Source organism: Saccoglossus kowalevskii, chromosome 13 (genome assembly GCF_978046115.1).
Source record: "Saccoglossus kowalevskii chromosome 13, keSacKowa6.1, whole genome shotgun sequence".
Classification (NCBI taxonomy): Eukaryota; Metazoa; Hemichordata; class Enteropneusta; family Harrimaniidae; genus Saccoglossus; species Saccoglossus kowalevskii.
Genome location: NC_140653.1, coordinates 5,647,581 through 5,665,291, shown reverse-complemented (window position 1 = coordinate 5,665,291; position 17,711 = coordinate 5,647,581). Strand labels below are relative to the sequence as shown.

Here is a 17,711-nt window from a genome sequence, read left to right as displayed (position 1 = left end):
TTTATGCATTCAGACTGCAAGGATAAACACTGCTGTATACATTCAGACTGCAAGGATAAACACTGCTGTATACATTCAGACTGCAAGGATAAACACTGCTTTATACATTCAGACTGCAAGGATAAACACCGCTGTATACATTCAGACTGCAAGGATAAACACTGCTGTATGCATTCAGACTGCAAGGATAAACACTGCTGTATGCATTCTGACTGCAAGGATAAACACTGCTGTATGCATTCAGACTGCAAGGATAAACACTGCTGTATGCATTCTGACTGCAAGGATAAACACTGCTGTATGCATTCAGACTGCAAGGATAAACACTGCTGTATGAATTCAGACTGCAAGGATAAACACTGCTGTATACATTCTGACTGCAAGGATAAACACTGCTGTATACATTCACACTGCAATGATAAACACTGCTGTATACATTCAGACTGCAAGGAGAAACACTGCTGTATACATTCAGACTGCAAGGATAAACACTGTTGTACACATTCAGACTGGAAGGGTAAACACTGCTGTATACATTCAGACTGCAAGGATAAACACTGCTGTATACATTCAGACTGCAAGGATAAACACTGCCATATACATTCAGACTGCAATGATAAACACTGCTGCATGCATTCAGACTGCAAGGATAAATACTACTGTATACATTCAGACTGCAAGGATAAACACTGCTGTACAATTCAGACTGCAAGGATAAACACTGCTGTATGCATTCAGACTGCAAGGATAAACACTGCTGTACAATTCAGACTGCAAGGATAAACACTGCTGTATACATTCAGACTGCAAGGATAAACACTGCTGTACAATTCAGACCGCAAGGATAAACACTGCTGTATACATTCAGACTGCAAGGATAAACACTGCTGTATGCATTCAGACTGCAAGGATAAACACTGCTGTATGCATTCAGACTGCAAGGATAAACAGTGCTGTATACATTCAGACTGCAAGGATAAACACCGCTGTATACATTCAGACTGCAAGGATAAACACTGCTGTATGCATTGGGACTGCAAGGATAAACACTGCTGTATACATTCAAACTGCAAGGATAAACACTGCTGTATGCATTCAGACTGCAAGGATAAACACTGCTGTATACATTCAGACTGCAAGGATAAACACTGCTGTATACATTCAAACTGCAAGGATAAACACTGCTGTATACATTCAGACTGCAAGGATAAACGCTGCTGTATACATTCAAACTGCAAGGATAAACACTGCTGTATGCATTGGGACTGCAAGGATAAACACTGCTGTATACATTCAAACTGCAAGGATAAACACTGCTGTATGCATTCAGACTGCAAGGATAAACACTGCTGTATGCATTCAGACTGCAAGGATAAACACTGCTGTATACATTGGGACTGCAAGGATAAACACTGCTGTATACATTCAGACTGCAAGGATAAACACTGCTGTATACATTCAGAATGCAAGGATAAACTCTGCTTTATGCATTCAGACTGCAAGGATAAACACTGCTGTATACATTCATACTGCAAGGATAAACACTGCTGTATACATTTTGACTGCAGAGATGAACACTGCTGTATTCATTCTGACTGCAAGGATAAGCACTGCCGTATACATTCAGACTGCAAGGATAAACACTGCTGTATGCATTCAGACTGCAAGGATAAACACTGCTGTATATATTCACACTGCAAGGATAAACACTGCCGTATGCATTCTGACTGCAAGGATAAACACTGCTGTATACATTCAGACTGCAAGGATAAACACTGCTGTATACTTTCAGACTGCAAGGGTAAACAGTGCTGTATACATTCAGACTGCAAGGATAAACACTGCTGTATACATTCGACTGCAAAGATAAACACTGCTGTATGGAGGGATGTGGAAGCAGTCTGGGTGACATGTGTCAATTGGCTGTGTGACATGTGGAAGCAGGCTAGGAGGCATGTGGAAGCAGACTTGGTGACATGTAGAAGCAGACTGGGTAGCATGTGGAAGCAGATTTGGTGACATGTAGAACAGACTGGGTGGCATGTGAAAGCAAACTGAGTGGCATGTGAAGGCAGAATGGATGGCAAGTGAAAGCAGACTGGATGGCAAGTGAAAGCAGACTCACTGGGTGGCAAGTGAAAGCAGACTCACTGGGTGGCAAGTGAAAGCAGACTCACTGGGTGGCAAGTGAAAGCAGACTGGGTTGCAAGTGAAAACAGACTGGGTGGCAAGTGAAAGCAGACTGGGTGGCAAGTGAAAGCAGACTCACAGGGTGGAAGTGAAAGCAGACTCACTGGGTGGCAAGTGAAAGCAGACTCACTGGGTGGCAAGTGAAAGCAGACTCACTGGGTGGCAAGTGAAAGCAGACTGGGTTGCAAGTGAAAACAGACTGGGTGGCAAGTGAAAGCAGACTGGGTGGCAAGTGAAAGCAGACTCACAGGGTGGAAGTGAAAGCAGACTCACTGGGTGGCAAGTGAAAGCAGACTCACTGGGTGGCAAGTGAAAGCAGACTGGGTGGCAAGTGAAAGCAGACTGGGTGGCAAGTGAAAGCAGACTGGGTGGCAATTGAAAGCAGACCGGGTGGCAATTGAAAGCAGACCGGGTGGCAAGTGAAAGAAGACCGGGTAGCAAGTGAAAGCAAACTGGGTGGCAAGTGAAAGCAGACTGGGTGGCAAGTGAAAGCAGACTGGGTGGCAAGTGAAAGCAGACTGGGTGGCAAGTCAAAGCAGACTGAGTGGCAAATGAAAGCAGACTGGGTGGCAAATGAAAGCAGACTGGGTTCCAAGTGAAAGCAGACTGGGTTGCAAATGAATGTGGACTGGGTGGAAAGTGAAAGAAGACTGGGTGGCAAATTAACGCAGACTGGATGGCAATTAAAAGCAGACTGGTAGCGAGTGAAAGTAGACTGGGTGGCAAGTGAAAGCAGGCTAGGTGGCAAGGGAAAGCAAACTTGGTGGCAATTGGAAGCAGACTGGGTGGAAATTGGAAGCAGAATGTTTAATAATTGGAAGCAAATTGGGTGGCAAGTGAAGCAGACTGTGTGGAAAGTGAAAGCAGACTTGGTGGCATGGCAAGTGAAAAAAACTGGGTGGCAAATGAATGCAGACTGGATGGCAAGTGAAAACAGACTGGGTGGCAAGTGAAAGCAGACCGGGTGCCTAATGAAAGCAGACTGGGTTGCAAGCGAAATTAGACTGGGTGGCATGTGAAAGCAAACTGATTGTCATATGAATGCAGACTGGGTAGCAATTGTATTGAGACTGGGTGGCAAGTGAAAGGAAACTGGGTAGCAATTGAAATTAGACTGGGTGGCAAGTGAAAGCAAACTGGGTGGCAAATGAAAGCAGACTGGGTTACAAGTGAAAGCAGACTGGATGGCAAGCGAAAGCAGGCCTGGTGGCAAGCGAAAGCATACAAGGTGCCAAGTGAAAGCAGACTGGGTGGCAAGTGAAAGCAGACTGGGTGGCAAGTGAAAGCAGACTGGGTGGCAAATGAAAGCAGACTGAATGGCAAATGAAAGCAGACTGGATGGCAAGTGGAAGCAGACTGGGTGGCAAATGAATGTGGACTGGGTGGCAAATGAAAGAAAACTGAGTGGCAAATTAACGCAGACTGGATGGCAATTAAAAGCAGACTGGTAGCGAGTGAAAGTAGACTGGGTGGCAAGTGAAAGCAGGCTAGGTGGCAAGGGAAAGCAAACTTGGTGGCAATTGGAAGCAGACTGGGTGGAAATTGGAAGCAGAATGTTTAATAATTGGAAGCAAATTGGGTGGCAAGTGAAGCAGACTGTGTGGAAAGTGAAAGCAGACTTGGTGGCGTGGCAAGTGAAAAAAACTGGGTGGCAAATGAATGCAGACTGGATGGCAAGTGAAAACAGACTGGGTGGCAAGTGAAAGCAGACCGGGTGCCTAATGAAAGCAGACTGGGTTGCAAGCGAAATTAGACTGGGTGGCATGTGAAAGCAAACTGATTGTCATATGAATGCAGACTGGGTAGCAATTGTATTGAGACTGGGTGGCAAGTGAAAGGAAACTGGGTAGCAATTGAAATTAGACTGGGTGGCAAGTGAAAGCAAACTGGGTGGCAAATGAAAGCAGACTGGGTTACAAGTGAAAGCAGACTGGATGGCAAGCGAAAGCAGGCCTGGTGGCAAGCGAAAGCATACAAGGTGCCAAGTGAAAGCAGACTGGGTGGCAAGTGAAAGCAGACTGGGTGGCAAGTGAAAGCAGACTGGGTGGCAAATGAAAGCAGACTGAATGGCAAATGAAAGCAGACTGGGTGGCAAATGAAAGCAGACTGGGTGGCAAGGGAAAGCAGACTGGGTGGCAAAAGAAAGCAAACTGGATTGCAAGTGGAAGCAGAATGGGTGGCAAATGAATGTGGACTGGGTGGCAAATGAAAGAAACTGGGTGGCAAATGAAAGCAGACTAGGTGGCAAGTGAAATGAGACTGGGCGCAAGGGAAAGCAGACTGGGTGGCCAAAGAAAGCAGACTGGATGGCAAGTGGAGGCAGAATGGGTGGCAAATGAATGGGGACTGGGTGGCAAGTGAAAGCAAACTGGGTGGCAAGTGAAAGCAAACTGGGTGGCAAGTGAAAGCAGACTGGATGGCAAAAGAAAGCAGACTGGATGGCAAGTGAAAGCAGACTGGGCGGCAAGTGAAAGCAGACTGGGTGGCAAGTGAAAGCAGACTGGGTGGCAAGTTAAAGGAGACTGGGTAGCAAGTGAAAGCAGACGGGGTGGCAAGTGAAAAGAGAATGGGTAGCAATTGAAAGCAAACTGGGTGGCAAATGAAAGCAGACTGGGTTACAAGTGAAAGCAGACTGGATGGCAAGTGAAAGCAGACTGGGTGGCAAGTTAAAGGAGACTGGGTGCCAAGTGAAAGCAGACGGGGTGGCAAGTGAAAAAAGAATGGGTGGCAAGTGAAAGGAGACTGGGTAGCAATTGAAAGCAAACTGGGTGGCAAATGAAAGCAGACTGGGTTACAAGTGAAAGCAGACTGGATGGCAAGCGAAAGCAGGCCTGGTGGCAAGTGAAAGCATACAGGGTGCCAAGTGAAAGCAGACTGGGTGGCAAGTGAAAGCAGACTGGGTGGCAAAAGAAAGCAGACTGGGTGGCAAGTGGGAGGCAGAATGGGTGGCAAATGAATGGGGACTGGGTGGCAAATGAAAGAAAACTGGGTGGCAAGAAAGCAAACTGGGTGGCAAGCGAAAGCAGACTGGATGGCAAAAGAAAGCAGACTGGGTGGCAAGTGAAAGCAGACTGAGGGCCAAGTGAAAGCAGACTGGGTGCCAAGTGAAAGCAGACTGGGTGCCAAGTGAAAGCAGACTTGGTTGCAAGTGAAATGAAAATTTTATTAATTCTAGCTCAAGACTAAAACTCTGTTTGCTACCATAAGACAACATAAACATTTTGAGTATAGGACTCTGTGGAAAACCATTATAGTGTTGTTCCATAATTGTGTCAATGTTATAGTACAATACAGTTGATTTTATTTTATTGATTTCAACCTTAAAGCCTGGGCACATATTTTGCCACCTTTCCTTTTCCAGTACAAAACATAAAATATTCAGAAACTGTAGTTCTGTAATGGCAATTTAAATATTGCATGCACCTTAAACACCACAGCTACTGTGATTGGATGAATGGGTTTCACTGCTTTAAATTGTTATTTTACTATATGCAAATGAATGTAAGGAATAGGTAATGTGAAATAATTGTATAACTTTTATCTAATTCATGAAATGGTTAAATTGGTATATAACAATAATAGTGATTGAATATTATAAAGATGTTACCATAATTATTGCTAATGAATGTGGATACAATGTTACGTAATGTCCGAATGCTACACTGTATTATCACTGGTTTCTAACCTCAATAGCATTCTGATCTGTTTGTTTGGTCATCATTCATGCTTAAAAAATCCAGTAATGACAGGTAGAAAATGAACAAAAAAGGTCAGAATATACGCAAAATAAATCCCAATATGTTTGATCTATAACAAGGTTGTATTTACTGCATGAATAATGAGACAGTGTGAATATAACTGTCACATGTATGGTAATAATATATTCATTTTTCTCTGTATCAAAGTTGAATAAATCTTTCAGACTGCAGGTACACCAGAAAGGAAGGCAGGCTCTTTCCAAACTAACAAATCACTTTTTCTGACACTTTTCTGATCTTTTATTTATAGCATTGCTCTCTAACTATAATAATTATTAATTTAATGTATTTAATTTGTCTCTTTCATAGATGAAAATGAGGAAGGAACCAATCCAACGTTGCGAGCTGGACGACACGAGCTGTCTTTTCGATTTCAGATCCCGATGGGGTGAGTATATGATATAGCTGTATTTTCTTCTTTTATCTCTGAATGGTTATTTTTCCAGTAGTATTCTTTCAAAGGCTGTTTTTCCAGCATTACACTTTAGAAGACTGTTTTTTTTCAGCCTTTATAATCATTGGAAGGCTGGTTTTCCAGCAGCAATCTATTGTAGTTGTCTCTGGAAGGCTGGATTTCCAGCATATTCTCTGGAAGATTCAATTTCATGCTTTAATCTCTGATGGCTAGATTTGCAGTATTAATCTCTGGAAGGCAAGATTTTTGACTGGTCTTACTATTCAAAAAAAGAGTAAAAGAAAAATTAGTGACATTAAAAGCATTGTATGTTTAATCTCGACTGTGCACAGATTTATATTAACTAGTAAACCCAATCTGTATTGAAATACAACCACATTGCTAGCAGCTGCAATGTAACTAATTAACTGTGATGGAAAGTAGTGATACCTGCACTGTTGTCATAGTGATGGCAAGTAATATAAACCTCTTGATTATATAGGCCATCTTCAAGTGACTGAAATTTATAGTTTTATACACATAAGTGTATTTAGTTGTAATTGAAACTGGATTGGTATATGATCAGAGATACACGGTGCTAGTCTGATGAGGTTGAGGTGGTAGATTGGATAAGTGCTATACATGTAATCAAACAGATGATTAAGTACCTCTTCCAGTACAGAATGTGGATTCAATTTACTTATTGTCTTTTTACAGACGAGTGGCAACTTCCTTTGAAGGCAAATATGGAAGAGTAAGATATTGGTTGAAAGCTGAAATTGACAAACCATGGGCTTTTAATAGCCGTACTAAAAAGGCTTTTACTGTAATTGATCATATTGATATTAATACGCCGTCATTGATGGTGAGTATCAATGGTTGATGAGATCCGCTAGCCTTGTTCAATATTAATTATAGACATATGATTATACAGCTGTCAAATATGAATATTGTGCATATATGAAGATTTGAAATTGGTGTTTGTCAGGTTGTCAAGAACAACCCCATTTGCCATTGGACAACCAGATCTTGATTGGCTGTGCATTGGACAACCAGATCTTGATTGGCTGTGCATTGGACAACCAGATCTTGATTGGCTGTGCATTGGACAACCAGATCTTGATTGGCTGTGCATTGGACAACCAGATCTTGATTGGCTGTGCATTGGACAACCAGATCTTGATTGGCTGTGCATTGGACAACCAGATCTTGATTGGCTGTGCATTGGACAACCAGATCTTGATTGGCTGTGCATTGGACAACCAGATCTTGATTGGCTGTGCATTGGACAACCAGATCTTGATTGGCTGTGCATTGGACAACCAGATCTTGATTGGCTGTGCATTGGACAACCAGATCTTGATTGGCTGTGCATTGGACAACCAGATCTTGATTGGCTGTGCATTGGACAAATTGTCGACTCTTGTGTGCGAAGCACACAATGGGTGTCTTTGCGGTAAGTGTGTCTGTGTATTTGTCTGTCTGTGTGTGCGTCTGTTCCACTGATATCTCAAGAATCAATTATCAGATTTCAATGAAACTTGGTGTATATTTGCTCTGGGTTAATGCTCAGACCTGATTATTTTTTGGTTGAAATCTGTGCATATTAATTACTTGTTATTAGTTTCATGTGTATTCCTTAATAATATGCATAACTGTAATGTACTAAGTACTGTTGAAGATAGGGACAAGCTATATGAATAAAATATGACCTCATCATATATGGTCATTATTTCATTAAATATTTATAATTGTTAAACCATAGCTACTTGGAACCATCCTGATTATTGCTTGCAGTTATATTTTTAAATACTGTATTTGCTCTATTAGAAGCATGTTAGAAGTGCTTTGTGTGAAAATATAGTACAAAATGAATCATATTTCAATGATTTTGCATGCACTAAACACAATTTTTGCTTAATGTGTATTGTAGATGTGTATATAATACAGTATTTGTACTTCATGCCTCCAATACCTTCAGCACACAGGAGTTCTTTCTAAGTTTTCTTTCTTCAATTTTTTTTTTTAGAAATCAAAATTTGTATATGCAACATTTCAATATTTGTAGTCTATTGCAGTATTATTTTACTGGAAAAAAGTTCAATTTTAAACTTTTTGTCAATAGTGAAATTCATTGTATGTGTCTTACAAGCAGCAGCATCAAAATGTGTTTACTTATGAATTTTTTGAAACAATACTTTTGCTAAAAATATTTAGAATTCTTTTTTTTTTCAAATCTTTCCTTGTATCACCATTCAATATTTGCCTACCCTTACAGTTAAATGTGCAAAATAATAATAGAGGGCGCCATACTGTAGATTGAGAACTACCGGCATGCTGAAATGTGTGCTGACACTATTTGAATCTATTGAATACAGCAAGGGTTCTGACATGTCAACCTATTGTATTAGTTATCTCGCATGTTTTGTTTTTTCAAAACACTTGATTTGAAAAAGTTTCACTATATGTTATTTACAGACACCTGTTGGAGGAGAAAAAGAGAAAACCGTGTGTTGCTGGTTTTGTACTTCAGGTCCGATAACCATGAATGCCCGTACTGACAGAAAAGGATACTGCCCAGGTTATTCAATTTATTATTTACTTCCTACCAAATAATCACAAGGTCTTGGTCTTTTGTAATAATGTAAATGTAAAAAAAAAGAATAATGTAAATTGACATACTGTAGTTTCCAGCAATTCCAAAGAAACATACACCCCATTTTTTTCATTTCTCTCTGATCGCTTATCAAAACACAAGCTGACAGTGTGTCAACATCTGTTGAATACTAATTGGTGATGTCAGAGAACACAATGTGATTTTCACAATTAAGATATTTTGGAATTGCTTTTGGTGGCATGCATAGTTGTGTTGTATGGACGGTAAAATTTAAGTTTGTGACACATGTTTTAAAACCAAATGCTTGACACTTTTTTGTAACTTTTTTTCTCTATAATCAGGGGAATCCATTGCAATAATTGCAGAATTTGAAAACTATTCCACCAGGAGGATTACACCGAAAGCTATGCTCTTTCAACGTACTGTATTTTATGCTGGGGGAAAGTCGCGTTCTGTTCGGAACAGTGTGGCCAGTGTTCAGGGGGAGGTGATACCAGCTGGCAGAATGGCCAGGTGGGATAATAAGCTGTTGAAAATACCTGCTGTTACTCCCTCACTGATAAACTGTGGAATTATAAAAGTGGAATACATTTTAACAGTAAGTGTTGTATTACAACCTTGTATTTCACATCAAGATATTTTCACTGCACAAGTTTTCTATCATTTTCACTTAAATTTCATCAGTCAAATTGCATGTAAAAAAATGCTTTATTTAATCATTACTATCATTACAGTAAATATTATTCTGACTAGAATTGTGACTGTGACTTAAAAAACTACTCACTGGTCAGTGCTTTAAGGTAGCTTTAATTAGTCTGTTCATTTCAAACCAGTGCCCCTGCTTCTATGATGTGACTATGCTCTAACAGTGGTATTTCAATACATTTTGTATTTGCTCTTTAACAGTGTCTCTATAGTCAAAATATGTTATATTTTAATAAACCCAGCAAACAAGAAATGCAATTGATAGAGCCAATATTATTGTACACTAAGATCAATTACAAGTATCTCATTGTTTTTTTTTTCAGATTTATTTAGATATTTCTGGTGCTATGAATCTTTACCTCCATCTACCAATAGTTGTAGGTACTGTGCCACTTAGAGCACCTCCATACAGCCAGTTTGATCCATTAGCTACCTTAGGAGATGTCTTTCTTCATCTTGCCGAGAGAAATAGAATTCCACCTCCTCCTCCTGTTGCTCCAGTACTTCCACCACTCAATGAAGGTAAGCATATATATATATATGCATAAAATTGGTTACCATGGTTATGAAATAATGCAGGGCTCGAATGTCACTCATTTGCAGTTGAATGTTAAAAGCAAGTAAAATGTGGTCCAAAAGTTCTGAGTGAAATGTAATGATAGCTCATCATTTCTTTGAACCTGCACTAAAAAACGTTTTCTTAAACTTCCAGCACCTCCTAGTTACGCAGAATGTGTTTTTGGTGCCACAGATATTAGAGACAGTGAAGATAACCAGTATACAATTGGAGATACAATGTTTACACCCATGTACACCTATGTGCATGACTACAGGTTTATTCCACCTGTACCCCCACCAGAATATTCTAGGGTAAGAATACGAATAAGTATTAAAACACATCTAACACACATTGTTAACTTTTCTGATGCATCCATGAATAAACAGAAAATGGGATTCTCTAGGGACTGGTGGATCATATTTTATTAATCACAGTAATTTCCAAGATAATTAACTAACTATAATAGCCTGCATCAATATAACTATGCAATCTGAACCTGGTAATTAACTTAATCTTTGGAAGGTATATACTTAGTAATAGTGATTGATACTCAAGTTTTCTCACATGCAGTGATAAAAATAAAATAAATTTTACAGGGATTTGATTAAAAACCATCAATATGTTTATAACCAAGGACGTATGAGATAAGGGCACTCAACTGATGAGTCATGGGATGAAGATCCTAATCTTGAAGTCACATGACTTGAGATGATAACAAATCATGTATATTTATAGAAATACTGAGTGTGTCTATGAATACGTTTTTCTTGTGTATTCTTTATTATTTGCAAAGCATGCATTTTGTGCTGGTGCTTTTTATTACCTTCGCTGTTGACTTCGTCAAGCGAAGCTCATCATATGAGTGATTGTCCGGCGTCCGTGTCAATGTTTTACTATTTCGACTTCTTCTTGAAAACTACAAGCCTGAATGCTTTGATACTTGGTGTATATGTACCTTGGGTAGGCTTCTCTTAGATTTGTTCATTTCATGATGATATCTTCAATTCTCTAATTTTGATGAATATTTTTGTCATTTTTGGTAAAAAGTGATATTTTCGACTTCTTATTAAAAACTGCAAGTCCAATTGCTTTGATATTACATATATAGGTACTACATGTGGACCTCTCTCAGATTTGTTCATTTCATGATGATATCTTTAATTCTCTAATTTTCATGAATATTTTTGTAATTTTTGGTAAAAAGTGATATTTTCAGCTTCTTGTTGAAAACCACAATCATTTATGGTGAAAAATTATATTTTTGAATTCTTGTTGAAAACAGCAAGTCTCATAGCATTGATACTATGCATATTGCATATCCAATTGCTTTGATATTACATATATAGGTACAACATGTGGACCTCTCTCAGATTTGTTCATTTTGTGATAATATCTTCAATTCTATAATTTTGGTGAATATTTTTGTTATTTTTGGTAAAAAGTGATATTTCTTGTCCAATTGCTTTGATACTATACATATTGTTCATTTTCTAATGATATCTTTAGTTCTTTAATTGAAATGTGCATTGCTAACAGCAAAGCTATCTCAGCCAACTGGCTGCTTGTTGAATTCATTGATTACTTCTCTCATTTCTGGTTCCCTTTCCAAGCATCCAGGGTGTTCTGCAATGCCATTTGACTGAAATGTACATAAGATTGATGTACACATGGTAATGAGATCTCAATCCCATATCACTGCATAGACACATACCCTTGTCTTTTGTTATTGGTATAGCATACATGACATATATGTACATTACATGTAAATGTAGACCAAATTAACCTTTGGGTGATAGATGGTTGATTTATAATACAAATCTGCATAAAGAAAACAAATTCTATTGGGGGAATTACGGAACCATCATATTTAAAAAAAAGATAAAAAACATGAACCAACTGAAAAAAGAAAAGCCCTTGAAAAAATTATTGAAGATAATGAAAAAGTGAAAAAAATGAGACAAAACTCATTTTAGATACTAATTCTCAGAGTTACTGTAAATGTTTCTCATCTTGGGTAAGGTTTGAACTCTTTAATTACATCTTACCACATGCAAGACTTCCCTCTGCAAAGTATTCATTTGAGACTGTTCCATTTTGTTGCAGGTGGATCCGAACCAAATATCTATTCAAACTCAAACAGAAGACAACAGGGAACATTTCTCATGAAACCAATGCTTTCTATTAGATTTTATTTTATGGGACCACTTATAAACAAAGATATTACAGCGTTGTTAGTCACTTCATATATGGTCATGGAAGATATCACAGCGCTGTTAGTCACTCCAAATATGGTCATTGAAGATATCACAGCACTGTTAGTCACTCCATATATGGTCATAGAAGATATCACAGCGCTGTAAGTCACTCCAAATATGGTCATTGAAGATATTACAGCGTTGTTAGTCACTCCAAATATGGTCATGGAAGAACTTTGTATTCCAAAAATAAAATCTATTTTTTTTTTTTATCTCAAAATTTTATATTTGGGAATGCATCTAAATTAACTGGAATGACATGTGTATTATGATAGTCTTACTTTACAGATAGTCTATATGATGAATTATTATTATTATTTTTTCAATATGCTTGGCCTCATTTCCTCTTTCACTGGTCTGGAAACTGTGAATATCACGATTAGTGCAGGTATCTGCAAAATGCTGTGATACATTAATTGTAAAATCCTGGAATCAGATTTTTTTGCATCAGGTTCATGTGATAGGCAGGTTTTGACACAGTCATTGTAATTTCATGTTACAAAATTGAATTTGTAGATGAGTGGTGAAAATGATGAAAAAAACTCCAGATAATCTTTATACAGGAGGGTATGTGAAGAATGAATTTGAGATGTTCACCATCACTAATTTTGTTTAATTTGAGTTTCACTGTTATTTATGCTATTAGATGTGCATATCCTAAAAATACAACCAACATTTGAATTTATTAAAATGTAACTGGCTTTGTCTATAGACATCATTTATATAATCACATGCACTAATAATAGCGCAAATATGATATTATACATGACTCATCATTTTATGGAGATCAAAATCAATCTAAAAAAAAAAGACTTATTGTGAGGCTGATCTATTAAAGGACTGTGGTTTGCATGTATGTTTGTTTTCATATCTATGCTAATTAGCACTATAAATTTGTGTAACCATGGTGATTTAAACAAGGTGCGAGTCTCATTGAAACAATGCGCACAATCACAAATTCACAAAATTCTTCATCAAATTTTCAAACTGTTTCTGAAACAAAGTGTGTTTACATGTGTGCTGTGAAATCCTCCATTACAAACATATCACTCAAAGTTATTACTTGGGGCAGTGAGGTTCCTGCTAAATGATGTGATGTAGATTCTGATGTTTCCAGATAAAGCTTCTAACTCAGAATATTTTCCAGAGTTAGATTTATTCTTATAACATTTTGGTGCAGAGTGCTTCCAAAACAATGGAGATGATTGCTCACCACATCTGTCAATTGTATTGTCATATAAAGGTAACTTCTTAAGTAGATGTGGCTAGAAAAAAAAAAATTTCTTACTTTTTTTTTAAAAAAGAAATCTGCTATTTCTGTCTTTTCTTACTGCCAATTTAAATGTTAAAAAATCAGAGCATATTTATTCATGAAAAACAACCTTTTTTCAATATAAAAATGATATTTTCAAAGAATTTAAAAAGAGGCTCTTACAACTGGCTATTTCTGATACCCTGTTGTAATGTAGTTGCATTTAACCAACAGTTTTTGTAAATCAATTACTGTAAATGAATTAATTGTTCACTGGGTTTTAATTTTGCTATTTTTGCTGATAAGTAAAATCTGCTAAATCTATGTCAACATGTAAAATAACATTAACACTCATTGTTTCCTTCACAAAATAATGATTTTAAAACACAGTGAATATGCACAAAACATCAAAATAGTGAAATTAAACATTGGTGAAAATAAATTGTTTTACAGTATTGCGTAATTGATAGATGGTTTTGTCCTCTGAACCCTTGCATTTCCATCTTTTAATAGTGTTTAAACAAACTGAATATTCACGAAAAGAAACCTGTGAAATTATCAATGCTACTAATTGTCTGATACTCCGTGACATTTGTAAAAATTCATGTCAAGTTGTGGCAAAGTTTTTGTCTAAATTATCATAAATTCCTGTAGAGACAATTATGATTGAATTTTCAGCTTGGGATATGTAAAAATAAATGATTACATAATGCTTAATTCAGTGTAATTTTCCCTCATTGAACACCCCATGTCTTGTTTATCTTGTTTATCTTGTTTATCTGTGAACATAAAATTTGTCATTACTTGTTCTATGACCAGGAAATTCACAAATGTCTTAATTTGCTTTAAAATTATTCAATACCTGGCTTTCCTTGCAAAATATAGCAGACAATACTACTTTGAAGCAATTTCCACAATGAATGCTGCATTGTGGGTATCGGTTGTTAATAATGTTGTCAGTTGGTTATATCTGAACAACCATGCCTTTTGAAACATTTATTTGTTCTGTCAAACAATTTTGCACTTATTTTTTTTAAACTTTCTGAAAAAAATACTTAATGATAAAATGGACCAAAACAACAATTTTTTTTTATTTCACCTGTTTTAAAAGTTTTGATGATTGAAAAAAGTCATGAATATTGAATTAATTAGTATTGTGCACATAATCCAGAGGCGATGTTGATGTTTTTTCACATATGATCAAGTGCACTTGAATAACTAACACATGCTAGCTGTTACAAACCAGAAGTCAGGTCATCACAGTTTTGTTGTTTGAGACTAGGTTGAGTAAATACACATCCTTAAGGGCTTGCTGTTTATTACTGACTAGTCATTGTAGACACAGCTATCAAATTGAAAAAAAAAAAATGTGGATGACAATTTTGATGTTCAAAACAATATTTGTATGTACCGGAGAGTATTTTTAATTAGTGTATAAATGATCATATTATAAGAGGCTGAAAACTTGAAAACAGAGTTGTTATTACATATCTGCATGGTGTTGATTACTGTTTACAAATCATGTCAGGTCTATATTATATTTACACAACTAGTAGATTATGTGGGTTTGCAGCTTCCCCTCTCACATGACATCCATTCTATATCAGTCAAACCATTACTTGTAAAATAATAAATAAATCACACCTACATCCAACAAAATCGGTCATTTAAATTATAAATTCACTACAAGTCATTCTGTTTTACTAACATTTCTATTAACTGACTAGACTTTGTTTTATTATTGATTATGGCTGCCTGTTATTTGCTGCAGACCCATCTATAGTAGTTTGTTATTTTACTTAAAACAGTATTCTTATTGTATTTATTCTTACAACCTTTATTTCACTATTTCTTGATATTACCATTCTGTTTTTAGTTTATAGTTTAAACAGACAGTGTATTTTTTCTCAAGATGAGAAGTTTGTTTCATTTTCTGCTGACAATGTACAAGCTTCATATTTGTTGAAAGTGACTGTTGTAGTCACATTTATTTTTAAAATACTTCTTTAAAGTTCATACTTTTAAGCATCATATTTTTTCAGCTGAAATTATGGTGCCCAATTTGTCTGTTTTTATGTATTTTTCTATGAATCGTTTTGATAATTTTTGGACCCAATTTTTTATTGGCTAAAATTTTTGATCAAAATATTGGAACAAATTATGTGGGTTTTATTTGTGAATTGTGGAAAAACTTAAACATTCAAACTGAAAGAATGTCTCCACTTAGATTTCAACAGTTGAAAAACATTTTCTGTACAAGTTTTTGGGTTGAACTTTGACCTGGTCGATAATACATATGGTCATTTGAGACTTAACAAGCTGTGCTCTACAGTCAAACTATTTTTACCTGAATTTGAAAACTCATTTAGTTACATACTAACAAGTATCGCTAATAATTTAGTTTATTTATGGCAGTTGCTGTTATAAATAATGAGTTGAAAATGCATCTTTTCTCTTTATTTGATAAAAGTTATTAAAAAGTATTTTTTTTAGACCACCACCCCATCCATGAAACACCTCTGCATGTTTGTTTATGTAAATGTATTTATTTATTTATTTGAAAAATATTTATTTTAGTAACTTATTATTTTTGTTACATTAATAGCACCTATTAAAATTAATATTGACGTGTAATCTTATTTTTTGAAGCTCAGATGGAAAAAATGAACTCTTTAACAGAGTATAACAGAGAATGTATTATTGTGGAGATAAACGTCCCTTCTTTTTGATGCGGTGTGTTGCTATGAATTGTATGCAAATGCCGCCTCATCAACAACAATAACTTTGCGTACAAATTGTATTCAGTGTCACATTTTATGTAATGTTTCTGTGTGAATGTTATTGTAATAGAATGCATTGGTCTTCTATCACATGGCAGTCTGGATAAGAGATCTTGCAAAAATTTTGTCTAGAAATGGTATAGCTCAAGTGAGTGGATAATCCGCATACATTAACTGATATGTGTAAACATAACTCACATTGAATTATAATGTAATCTGACTGATGGTAGAAGGATGTAGTTAATTTTTTAATAGCTAAGTCATCTAGCACCCTCTAGTCTTCATAACTACCAAATTATAATTCATCATTGAGTGCAAGATTTTTGGAATTTTGCTGAATGAGAGATTTTGTACATTTCATTTGAATAATGTTACACCCAACAAGTGTACATTCTTTTCTCAATAAAGTATGTGACAGTCAAACAATAGACATGTGTTAATTGTCTTTACATGTCACTGTGTGGGTTATCCCTCCACTGGGGGACTCTGTCATTGTAAGTAAAGTTTTTCTTTGGTTATTGTGGGTTGCATTGTTATATACCAGGTTTTTCAGTCAATGTGGGTTGCAGTGTTATATACCAGGTTGTTCAGTAAATGTGGGTTGCATTGTTATATACCAGGTTGTTCAGTAAATGTGGGTTGCATTGTTATATACCAGGTTGTTCAGTCAATGTGGGTTGCAGTGTTATATACCAGGTTTTTCAGTCAATGTGGGTTGCAGTGTTATATACCAGGTTGTTCAGTAAATGTGGGTTGCATTGTTATATACCAGGTTGTTCAGTCAATGTGGGTTGCAGTGTTATATACCAGGTTTTTCAGTCAATGTGGGTTGCAGTGTTATTGACCAGGTTGTTCAGTAAATGTGGGTTGCATTGTTATATACCAGGTTGTTCAGTCAATGTGGGTTGCAGTGTTATATACCAGGTTGTTCAGTCAATGTGGGTTGCAGTGTTATATACCAGGCTTTTCAGTCAATGTGGGTTGCAGTGTTATATACCAGGCTTTTCAGTCAATGTGGGTTGCAGTGTTATATACCAGGCTTTTCAGTCAATGTGGGTTGCAGTGTTATATACCAGGTTTTTCAGTCAATGTGGGTTGCAGTGTTATATACCATTTGTTTCAGTCAATATGGGTTGCAGTGTTATATACAAGGTTTTTCTATCATTGTGGGTTGCAGTGTTATATACCAGAGTTTTCTATC

At 36.7% G+C, this 17,711-nt stretch overlaps 1 protein-coding gene across 2 annotated transcripts in view; it reads left to right on the top strand.

The window, feature by feature from the left end:
* Positions 1–16,938, top strand: part of LOC100374341 (arrestin domain-containing protein 3-like) — a 55,861-nt gene extending 38,923 nt beyond the window's left edge. For both annotated transcript variants that reach the window (XM_085506872.1, XM_085506873.1), the window contains exons 3-9: positions 6,258–6,336; positions 7,060–7,207; positions 8,821–8,923; positions 9,301–9,557; positions 9,988–10,186; positions 10,377–10,534; positions 12,327–16,938. In XM_085506872.1, the coding sequence (XP_085362998.1) occupies positions 6,258–6,336; positions 7,060–7,207; positions 8,821–8,923; positions 9,301–9,557; positions 9,988–10,186; positions 10,377–10,534; positions 12,327–12,389 (1,007 nt within the window). In that variant the 3' untranslated portion in view covers positions 12,390–16,938. The remainder of the gene's footprint in view (positions 1–6,257; positions 6,337–7,059; positions 7,208–8,820; positions 8,924–9,300; positions 9,558–9,987; positions 10,187–10,376; positions 10,535–12,326) is intronic.
* The last annotated feature ends 773 nt before the right edge of the window (positions 16,939–17,711 follow it).